This window comes from Cyclopterus lumpus, chromosome 14 (genome assembly GCF_009769545.1).
Source record: "Cyclopterus lumpus isolate fCycLum1 chromosome 14, fCycLum1.pri, whole genome shotgun sequence".
Taxonomy (NCBI): Eukaryota; Metazoa; Chordata; class Actinopteri; order Perciformes; family Cyclopteridae; genus Cyclopterus; species Cyclopterus lumpus.
In genome coordinates this window covers 15,411,565-15,423,734 of record NC_046979.1, presented here as the reverse complement: position 1 = coordinate 15,423,734, position 12,170 = coordinate 15,411,565, and the positions used below count along the sequence as shown (strand labels likewise).

Genomic DNA, 12,170 nt, shown 5'->3' with positions numbered 1-12,170 from the left:
AGCCTACATATTAATCCAGTGTTTTGGTTTCTCTAGGGGTGCGACAAGTTAGTGGGGCTCAGATTTACACTGCGGGTGAGGTGGCAGCTGTCAGTTTCACAGGATGTTTTGTGATGATGTTGTAAAGATAGTTTTATTGTTATTTATTGTTGAAATCTTCAGTATACATAGTGCAAGTGTGACTGTGGATTGTGATCTATGATCTGTGATCTGTTGCAGTTTGTATTTCATAATATGTCTGCTTTATACTCTTGCTCTGTCTTAGGGTCACCAAATGGAGTTGACTCTTCAGGCCGCAATTGAAACCAGGTGGGAGAGTCTGCTTGAAGTTGCCACTCTCATTAATAAAAGGAAGTTATATGACTTTGTCGAAGTCTGACATCTTAAAGACTGTGAAAAATCACCTGCATCTTATTGTCCCAGAAACAATTAGGTGAATTTACCACAAAGGACTTTACGATGCAATGCATTGTGTGGAACAAAGTGCTTAAATTAAAGTCCCATCCACACAAACATGGGTTTTGCTCATTGTTCCCTCACTTGGATGTTGAAGCTCCCCTGTGCAGAATCATGGATGTCTTTACTATGACGCAGTTTTCACATGTATCTGCTGAAGATGGAAAGTTTATCATCTCAGTTCAAGTCATCACAACGACTTTCCAAACCAATCATGGTTCAATATGCAAATACTTAAAATATATATAAATATATATATATATTGTGGCATCACAAGGGGACAGGTAGTGGAGGGACGCTACAGAGTGGCCACCAGTGCAAAAACTACATCTCCCAGCCTGCCTCACCGCTCACCCAGCTGCAGCTGCTTAAGGCACCTGATTGAGGCAGGGCTGGGAGACTTAAGGGAGAGCACCTGGGAAGGAGAAAGGAGAGCGGAAGGTGAACCCACGAGCACCTGGAAGAGGACAACAAGGGAGAGGACCTCGTAGCCTGGATTCACCAGGATTGAGTTTTTGTTTGGTTAATTAACCACTTTCTCCTCCAGGATGTTTTGTGTTATCTAACTGGACCTTTTTTTTGATACTTTGTTGTTTTTGGATGTTACCTTGCTGGTGGGATGGGAAATAAACCTGGACTTTTTGTTAAATACTCTTGGACGTGCCTGTGTTCATCTCTCTCTTTGCACCGCCCCAGGCTAGCCTGTCCTAGCGACAGCCCGTGACACTACAATATATATATATATATATATATATATATATATATATATATATAATATACTTAAATAATACACGTCACTTTTACTAAAACTGTAACATTACATACACTTAACAATTGCACTTATCTTACACTGTACATGTTATTCTATGTCTTGTCTGCACTTTGTTGATTGTTTATTTGTTGTCTACTGTTGTTGCTTGTTGTTGTTTGTTATGTTTAACATCCTATGTTGCACCACCCACCATGCTAAGTTCCTTGTAGGTGTAAACCTACTTGGCTAATAAAAAAATTCTGATTCTGATTAACTTGTTTCCACATTGTGATGTTGAACTTGAAACCTTCAGTAGTCAGTACACATACACTGAAGTGAAGTAGGAGACATTGTTTCCAGCAGATCAACTTTTTATATATTTTTATATTTATAGATTCAACAAGGAAAATCAAACACGTTCTGTTGAACATCCATATCATACACAATTTGTTGTTGCAACACATTTCGTATCTGTCTTGAACTTATCTGGTGGGGAAGTACATCATTGTGCATTTTAGAGACATATCATAGAGAATGAAGCGTTCAGACATCACTGTAGGTCAAACACAGGTCAGTAACTCTTGGTGTTTTTTAGAGTAGCCTACGCCTATCAAGTTAAATAATTCAGAGTAGGCTATTTGTCTTCTCTTCAGAGGCATTCAGAGGGAAATCAGCCGACTCCGTGTTTTGGGGTGCAACCGACAGTTTTACATAACAGCATTTGAATATATCGCTGTGCTTGGCTTCTTTTGTGTTGCGACACCGTGGCCGCAAGATGGTACCAGTCAGCAGGAACATTAACTTAACAATTAAAGATTAACCGGAGCCCCGGTTTGTTATCAGTTCTCAGTTATCAACCAAAGGCCGAGCGCTCGCGCCTGTAAACCCACACCTTAAATCTCCGTGGGGCGCTGACAGCCGCACAGGCTTGAGTGACAGGTTGCGTCGGTAGGCAGGCTAACAGGTTGTGCAAGAGGTGAGGGAGTAAACACCTCCCATCAGGTGTGTATGCGCGCGCGGAGTGACTCACGTCTCCAGCAGAGAAATTCTCCCGAAAGCCTCATTAAACCCCGACGGTCTGCGGCGACACTCGCGTTCATGACTTAATAAAAGTGCATGAAGGAACTTTGACGGAGGAATTAACCCGCCGGAGTTGAGGCAGTACCAATGTTTTATCCCATGTATCGGATATGGCCTCTGCTTCTTCTGGGAGGATTCGTGGGGCCAGGTGAGTTGGAACAACTTCCTGGAGTGACTCGTACTGAGTAGCTAAAGGCCTGTCATGTCCCCTCAAGCTAAAGCAGCTGGAGTTGAAGAGAGATTGTTTTGGGGGTGCTGGTAATTATGACCCAGCACTGCTCACTCCAGGACACCAAGAAGCATAACTAATGACAGGGAGCTTGTTTAGTTTCAGTTGTCCCAGGCAGACTTTTACTGAGTATTGGCTATGACCTACTGGTAAAAAAAAGTGTCATTGTTATAGAGTATTGGTATATGTCACTTACAAGTATGTGTTCACAAATACAACATACATGTGACACGTGTGACGTGTGTGTGTGTGTGTGTGTGGGGGGGGGGGGGGGGGGGGGGGGGGGGGGTGTTATACCTTTATACCATTGTGTTACAACTCTTTGTAATTGTATTGTATTTTATTCACAATATATCATAAATCCATAATAATTGAACATCACTGACAGCAGTCTCATGTTTGAGTAAAGACTGCTGTTGGGATCCAGGTGTGAGGCAGAGCAAAAAGGTTCAATAATTGGATGTTTCTCTCTTTAAATAAAGTACTCCCTATAACATATATGTATGTAACATTTAACTATATGTCAAAGAAAGGGGGGGGGGGGTCTGCTTTACTATATTAATATTTAATAATCACCATTCAAAATAGTGTTAAGCAGGACTTGATATGTGCTTGAAAACATAAACAAGTGGTCTATGTCTCCCAGTTAGTAATGAAATATATACCCTTCCTTTTGTGAGAGAACGGATGATCAATCCCTTGTAATTTAGCACATTACAACAAGTCAACAATATGTTTGTACTGCGTATTGAGCGTCATAATTAGTAGTTTGAGTAAAATGCTGTATGACTTGAGGGGATGAATTATAATTCAAGATAACAATTCATGCCAAAACATCCCCTGATTTATACAACAAACCCAGATGTACTATCGGAGTCCATTGATTGGACTGGAGGTGCTTTAACAAGGGTTAGAATTCAGTGCCAATGTTAATGTTATTGTGTGCGTTTTCAATAGTTAAAAAAAAAAATATTCTAATAAATTAAGAGGAGACACTCCAGGTGAGTTGGCTAAAACACTTAACTAGTAAATACCATTAAACTTACCGAGTTGATTAATTACATTAAGACAATTATTTTTGGTATTACAAGTTCTCAGAAGATACCTTATAAGATATATGCTAATTTTCATACATTTACAGAACAGAACAGTTATCTAATGCTACATTTTGGAGAATTTAAGAGAAATCTACAGATGCAAATAGAAACAGTAATAAAATAAACACTTCTGTACCACTAGTCTGAGAGAAGACATCTTATCAAAGCAAAATTGACCAAACTTATAACATGCAGGAAAGAACTATGTTTTTTGCACTGGGTGTTTCGTCTTTAAAAAGATCTAGCAGTTAAAGCCAGTCAGTCGTAGAACATCTACCATGAGAACGTTCCTCTGGATATCTGAACATAGTTCCATTCTGTCTGATAAGCACTCGTATAGCGTCACAATGGATAGATAACGTGGAGCTTTGTAACACAACAAATCATCATGTTCCCAGGCACTTTCCAATGAGGGAGGTACCATGGAAGACTAGACTATAACTTCTAGCAAGTAGCACAGACTTGTTTTTATTGGCATCATTCACAAGCAAAGCCTTGGAAAGCTTTTCATAAGCCATTGCTGCTATAATTAATATTCAATTGTTGGGCAATAGCAACTGTTAATAATAAAAATAACGGGCGCTAAATGTATTTTATATATCCCACTTGTTGGCTGTTAAACAAGTTAATGCACATTTTCTTTGGTCAATTCGGTTTCAATTCAATTTAACTGCTCAATCTAATAAATATGATTGAAAATAAATGAACTGAAAGAATATTTGCTTTAAGTTTAGCAAAACATCTGTTTGTCATTTAGGTTTTTCGTATTCAAGGATTAATTTCATTTGTGGTGGATGTGCTTGTACTTGCACTGGCCTCGAAAATATTCACAAAATACATACCCCTCTGATGTAACTATGGGTTCCAATTAAAGCTTGCCAGTCCAGGTTAAATGTCATTCAAATGTAGCATTTGATCTTCGTCGCCGAGTTTATTAAAATGCACCCACATATTAAAAAATCAGTTTCCTTTGATCTGGTATATCCTGGCGTAAAGGCGTGGTCCGCTCCATAGGAGGACGCGATATATGTGGGACCCCTCTGTTATTATGATCTCTTAGTTGGATATCATTTACAGAATTGTCCCTGTGGGTTCACCATATAAAGACCCTAACCATGTCCCACTAAATACTTTCATCCTGTTAAGTTTAATGTTCTTCTACAGTCATACTCATTTGATTTCATCCCTCCCTGTCCAGGATTACAGAACATTCCTCTCCTCTTCTTCTCTGTGGTTCACTAGAAGGAATGCTTTAATCCCCAGAAGGGGTCTGCAGGTCTGCTCATCACTGTGGCTGACGGTGTGATGCAGATTTAGCTCAAATATTTAGTTTCGCCAAACCCCTTGAAGGAGATGAACAGTTGCCAAATTGAACTTATTGTAGCATGCTTTGTTTCAAGTCAGAAATGACAGAACATTGTGGTTTTTAGATCACTAATAAGATGTATTATTGAACAGATGTTGAATAAATAACAAATGTCCAAACCCATTCTTTTCAGATAACCTAATATTCCCTGTGTTTTCAAGGCATCTGCAAAGGCGGTGCACATCTAAATGTCTGTACTTGCACACGCATGCAATTATTGACCCACAGCAGGCTTAGCTATTATATTATGTGCTCTCTCGTTTGCTGTACTGAAGTGAAGTACTTTAGAAAGTAGTGGCTTTCCATTAGATTGTGGGCAGTTGTCATCACAAGAAACTGACTCACAGTTTATACTGGAGCCACGAAGAGTAAACACCAGACATCTGAGTTTTTCTCATTGCTCTCAACTGTCAAGGACGTTTCTGTGTTAAAGAAGCAGTGATAACTATGCTTGGTGCAAACAGTCCTGCTCTTGTTTTCGTGGTTTAATGAAATCGGAGGCCTGGGCAGTTTAAACTATCACTTGTGTGGCATGAATGAGTCAGGCGTTGAGGTTTGCAAGGTTACGGTAATGTCGATGGGTTTTTGTTCTCACTTGTTTGTCATTGTTACAGGTGTGCGACATGTCAGCGGAATAGAAATTTACACGGCGAAAGAGGTGGAAGCAGTCAACGGGACAAATGTGAAGCTGAAGTGCACCTTCAGTTCCACTCAGCCGTTGTCGGCTAAGTCCGTCACGGTGTCCTGGAATTTCAGGTCCATAAATTCAGCAACGGATGAGTCGGTGTGTAGAAATATTTTGTTTATGAAAATGCTCTAAATGTGTTTTTATTGTATTTTAATTTAATTATGAAATAAGTCCACTTGTGATTTTAATAAGGCCTTAAAAGTGTTGATTCTCACAGTTGGTTACTTTCTCATCTAATTATTGTAACAAAAGCCATTCAATATATTTGCACTCTTTTAACAGCTCTCGGTGTACAATCTTAAATTGGTAATAGATAAATGGATGGATAGATAGATACTTTATTCATCCCAAGGGGGAAATGTGTTACATTTGTTAATGGCTTGCTCCTCCACACTTAACAGAAGTATAGAAGTACAGAAATATAGAATAGAAGAGCCAGTGGCTCATCTGCTGCTAATGGTTACACATGCATATAATACATTACTTTATGTCATACAACATGATATGCGAATCTCCTGGTAGCCACTGCACAGAAAACAAGAGGTCACTGCCACTCCAAAAGCTGGCTATTGTAGATGCGATGTTATCTTTGCCAGCTAAAAGCTGATGTCGCCTCAGCAGCTGTGTTTTATTAGCAATTATTTCTCATACTTGTTAATGTGTACACTCTTTGCAAGTTTGCTGTATTGTGTGTGTTTGTGTCAGGTGTTTTACTACCATGAGGCACCATACCCTCCACAGACTGGGCGTTTTAAAGACCGCGCGGTGTGGTCAGGAGATATTATGAGACGGGACGTTTCCATCACGCTGCATGATGTGCCTCCGACCTTTAATGGCACCTACATCTGCCAGGTGCGCAACCCTCCAGATGTTCATGGCAGCAATGGAGAGATCATCCTCAAAGTTGTCAAAAAAGGTTAGATTGGCAGCACTGCACGCTTGGAAGAAAACATTGAATCAGCATCACATTTACTACAGCAAAAGAAAATTATTTGAGAAAATTGTTAGGCTTTTATCTCATTTTTGCTATTCAGTCATTACTATTAATGTTTTCGAGATGTATTTAGTACTTTATTTGTTCTGCTGTAGTACTCAGGCCTTTCCACAGTAAGGTCAGAGGTCACGGTCTTCTCTGGAACAGGTAGGGGTTCAGTGTCTGGCTAAAGAGCACCTTGGCATATGGAATGCATGCAGGAAGCATTAAGATTTCACCCACGGTTATCACTACTTTTGGTTCTTATTGCTTCCAGCTACCATCTCTGAGATTGGCATCCTGGCAGCGGCAGTTGGAGGCGCCTGTGGCGTCATCCTGATCCTCCTCGGTATCTTCGTGGCGGTGAAGTATTACAGGAGAAAGCACATGAGCACGGACATTGAGATGCGCCCGCGGGAACACGTGTGGAAGGACCCGACCGTGTGGTGAGGGCCAGAGAGCCAGAGCTCCTCTTCTTCTCGGGACTGGTGTGAAGTCTGATTGGATATTTGGGTCCGATCTGCCGGACAAGACCAATTAAACGTTATGGTGGGGAGGCATCTTTTTCTTCCATCTTTGCTCCTCCAATGTGAACCTCTCGGATATTATTGTGTCCTTCAATGTTAGATTAATGTACCACCCTTCCCATTTGTTTTTACGAGAAATATTTATACACTTTTATATGTTTTACCAAAAGTTGCCAGTGATTGTGATTACTAACTTAATTTTATAGTGATTCTTTTTTTTTAAACTGTTAAGTAAGAAATGTAAATATGGAGAGATTTACATGCTGTTCTTGGAGCCTGTTCATTGACCTTAATTCACAGCAGCAGTGCTGACCAATTGCTTTTTAAGCGTGATGTGAATTAAGCTTCAACTAAATCATCACATGAAATTGATTATATTCAGAAAAGGCACAGAGCATTTCATACATGATACTGCTGCGGTGAATTATGACGTACCCTCTCTATTGCCTGCTGTTGGCAACCCCTTCCCTTTCCTCTGTGAGCAGCAGCTGCAATAACAACTGCTGCATCATAGCTTGTGCCACTTTAACTTGTGAATACAGGTGAACTGGTTTTGGTGGAGAAATATTCATGAACTGATGTTTTGGTCATCTTCGTCCACGGAAGGAAGCAGTACATCAATTCTCTGTGGCTGGGTTTGTTTCAAAATACGGCTTCTGGGTATAAACTATGCATGTATTCAAGAGTAGAATGCTTCATTGTTGTGTGTGTGTGTGTGTGTGTGTGATTGAATTTGTTTTGTGGGGATTGGGTCAGTTCCCCTGAAGAGGCCGCTCATCTGACAGTTATGACGAACAAGAAAGACTCTGTAAGTTCAGATGATGAAGCGTCTGAACCCAGCAGTGGAGATGATGAGGAAGAGGAAGGCCTTGAGGAGGATGATGACGACGATGACGATGATGATGATGATGACGACGACGATGACGATGATGGCGGTGGTGGTGATGAGAATGGTGGTGGTGGTGATGATTAAATGGACACACTCGATTGATTAGAATTGCCTTTCCCATTTTTATATTCGTCTTTTTGCTATTCACATACGGGATTTTGATATTTTGATGACGTGTAATTTATAGTACTTTTAGAGGACTCCGTTTTTTATGGTCACTGAATTACAGCGTGCATTTCTGTACATATAGTCTGTTTTTCTTTGTCACAATCTGGAGCCTACATTACCCCCAATGCAACTGGCCGGCCAGTAGTTTGGTCAGAGATGGGTATGCTGTAGCTAATGTAGCCTCAAGGAGGAGCGGGCTACTGAGAACTCGTGGTTCTGGTCTTTACTCTCTAACTCTGCACTTCCAGATTTTGATTTCAAACTTGTCGTCTTCAGACCCAAGCTATACTGACTCGAGTGACATCATGTGAGGCATATATCAGACTTAACACTGCTCCCTCTGGGGCCACAAAAGGCTTCATAGAACCTTTTTTTAGACATATGCGGTGGTTCTCCCCAACACCTGTAAACAGACTTGTCTTATCCAGTGGTGTTCCCCTTTAATTTATGTGTGTTTTATAGATGTGTGTTGATGGAGAGTTTGTTGTACATGACTCTTTGCTTCTTCTGAAAATCTATTGCCTTAGATCAATGTTGTGCAATCACATGAATGTTCATGTCAAATAGATAGACTAGATTTCTTTAAGAGAGGAGCCAGTTTAATTTGTCTCATTGATACAAACACCCCGCACTAGTGCGGGTAGTGTTTGTTCAAGGCGTTGCCAGATGTTTCTCCTATTCATTTTTAAAAGCATCAGCCGAGAGCACACAAACCAACATTTTAGAAAGAAGTGCGATTTTGCAGAGGGTTTTGAATGCTGCTGGAATAAAACAGAATAATCGGTGCCATCATTTAATATTCGCTACCAGAAAGTCTACTACAAGATTTATGAGGGATCAACAAAGCACTGTGTTTACTACATTGGCAACATTGCACAATTTATTTTGTATTTAGTTGTTGTACATAGTGTCAAGTAAGCAGGAATTATCAACTTTTTTAAAAGTCCTGAAATGTTGTTATATATTTCTCTGTTGAGCAACTGTGGAATAAAGACCTGTTTTTGAAATGATTAAATTGCATGAGTTTTGATAGAAAATGTTCGGTGTGTGGAAACCGAAACACGTCATAAGGAGAAGAAACTGGGTGAGTGAGTGTGAAATACCAACCAGCAGCCACTCCTGTTTGGGACAATGAGTTACAGTCACACGTCCTGTTCTTAAAACAGCTTAGAGTTACGCTCATAGTTTGTTAAATCTTGTGTTATTTTGTATAATAATCTCACCAAGACATTGTTTTTGTGAGTTGTACCGTTCACACCTAGCGAACAAGCATTCACATAACAACTCATTGGAAAATCTGAGAGTGCTCCTCCATTGCTGTGATAGAGCAAACGTTCATCAGAACAGCAGAAGAGGCATGAAGGACACATCACCCCCTGGTGGTACTCTCTTTTTTACATTGTCCAGAAATGGTATTTTAGTGAGTAATTTTTCTGTTCACTTAAACACAATCCATACTTTTATATCCATTCTCTTAAACAAGATCAAACTCAAGTGTGCAGTCAACGTAGAAGAGTTATTGAAGTCACGGTGGAGAGAGACTAACCTCAGACATGTGGGAACCTGTGGACACAATGACTCTTTTGCTCATTATACATTGTGCTTCTTGAGTGCCCCGTTGAACAGGTTCTTTCTCCGATTGGGTTAAGTGTTGTTAATAAATACATTTCATTAAATTTAAAACCTCTTATGGCCAATTCACTTGTTTTTTTAGAGACAGTTAATGATGGGTAAGAAATACAACACTTTGGGTCACAGGAAATGTAATGCTTTGTTGCATTTATCCACACTTTTTTTTCTTTGGCATACTGTATCAACTGCATAACATACATGTTTAGTTTTGTGTGTATGTTTGAGCACAGTGAAATGCACTGGAATTAATTAACATATTGTACCTCGAAAAAAAGTTAAATATAATTTAATCTGGACCTTGAGTCTGAAATAAAAGTTTAAATAAAAATATTTACTCATTTCTGTCTTGGTGTGGCAAAACAGTACATGTGCACAATACAGTACTTACATGTAATGTCAAGGGTATTTGTATCATACTACTTTATTATTTTTATTCCACTATGTTTATCTCACAGCAGTAGTTTTAGTTAGAGTTTAGATTTGTTGATTTATTATAAGCTTATTAAATATATCAATGAATACGTATTCATTGATATATTCTATAGAATACGTATTCATTGATATATTTATATATAAGCTTGATACGCTTAAATAGAACGTATTGTTACACATTAAACCGGTGGTATCCAATCTTTTTTGCATTTGACAAAAATGTGCAATGTCTAGTTAGGGCCTCTTGTTTGATTTCAGATGTTTATCAGTTATTTGTACTTCCACCACGCAGTGTTTTTCCCTTTAAGCTTATTATAAGTGTTCTTATAAACTTGCAATAACTGTCTTTTTTGACCAGGGAGCAGCAAGAATTAGTTAAAAAGAGACAATGTTAATTTCCTGCGCATGATGGTGCTGTATCGCGTATCCTGCATCTGTCTGAAGTGTTGGTTGTGTTGTGTACAAAAAATAATATAGTATAAAAAACAAGGATATCTTCGGCCTGAGTTGATATGTTGAAGTTGCTCATTTATACATCTAGCAGGTACAGAACAACCTTCTCATGACATCTATGTACATCTATCATCTACTCTCCTTTAGCTCTGTTCTGGGCTCTACCAACTCCTCAGGGAAATCTCTGTTTCTTTAGTCACTCCAGCTTGTGCCTCTCATGTATTTGACATTCTGTTGCTTTCAAGCATCGCTGGTTCTTATTCATTCAGGGAAAATGATAGTAATGCTACCAGAATGTATTCATTCATTCATTAATTGGGGCTAGCTATATAGCTGCTAAATGCTCACCAGATAGCCCCAACACTACAGAGCTGAAAACATCTTAGCTACCAAAAACAATGCGGTGAGTTACATTAAATTGTTGATTAAATCAATGTAGCATTCTAGAGAGAGAGAGAAAGAGATTTATCTTGTGACTCCTTTGCTACCATTGAACTAAATAACTAAATTTAAACTGAACTAAAATACTGCAGTAGTTACTCTAAAATGCTACTTAAGTATTGTTACAGCTGATAATGTAATACATATAATATGCAAGTCATAACACAAGTACATTGTGGTACTTACATGGTTTTGAATGCAGGGCTTTAACTCGTAATGGAGTATTTCACCGTATTGTAACTTACTCCTTCTTTTCACTGAAGTAAAACGCTAAATACTTCTTCCACCACTGATGTGTATGTGTATATTGTGGAGGTACTTGTGTTCCTCTAACTCACTCCAGTGATCGCTGAGGCGTGTGTCCTAGTCTCTTTCCTTTGGAGCCTCGCACGTTTTGCTGCAGTAAGAGCAAATGACACCTACGTGACTTTAAACGCTGAGGGTGCACCTTCATGGCGTCTGTGAATGATGATACGGGACACGTCACTATTCACATAGTACAGAGCATGTGGTTTTGTGTTTGTGTGAGCCCTCTCTGCCGTTGCAGTTGTGCTGCACAGGTCTGCAGCAGCAGCCTGACCTTCTGCAGCAAAATGCTGTTGTTTTTCTCCTTTGCAGTTCTGGAAGAGTTCCCACTGCTGCTGCATTGACACCCAGTGGAGGGGCCTAGAGAGGAGAGCGGTGAGCCTGCAGCCTGCAGCCTGGCCACATGATCTCTCAGTTTAGAGCTCCACATCCGTCAAAGCAACCCCCCGCTCCACCTACTGTCACCTCTCGCCACACTTCATGGACCACATTGGTCTTTGTTAGTGTTTGTTTGTCATCTTGATGGCTATTTATTTATTTATATACGTCCATTCCCCTCACTATTGTATATTGCCTATACTATATATTCTATATGTATATTGAATGCAAATAACAGCTGACATTTGACTTGAACACATTTCACATCATTTTAACACAAAAGAAGACGCATGCATATATATCG

General features: G+C 39.6%; 1 protein-coding gene across 2 annotated transcripts; it reads left to right on the top strand.

Annotated features, from left to right (window-relative positions):
• The first annotated feature begins 2,197 nt into the window (after positions 1 to 2,197).
• On the top strand, positions 2,198 to 9,236 carry mpzl2b (myelin protein zero-like 2b). 2 transcript variants are annotated; one of them, XM_034550182.1, is made up of 5 exons: positions 2,198 to 2,435; positions 5,594 to 5,763; positions 6,409 to 6,583; positions 6,918 to 7,086; positions 7,924 to 9,236. In XM_034550182.1, the coding sequence occupies exons 1-5, from the start codon at positions 2,375 to 2,377 to the stop codon at positions 8,138 to 8,140; spliced, it is 792 nt and encodes a 263-aa protein (XP_034406073.1). In that variant the 5' UTR covers positions 2,198 to 2,374; the 3' UTR covers positions 8,141 to 9,236. The 2 variants fall into 2 exon arrangements, with proteins under 2 accessions (XP_034406073.1, XP_034406072.1); XM_034550181.1 differs by having other exon boundaries at positions 6,373 to 6,583.
• Positions 9,237 to 12,170: the final 2,934 nt, after the last annotated feature.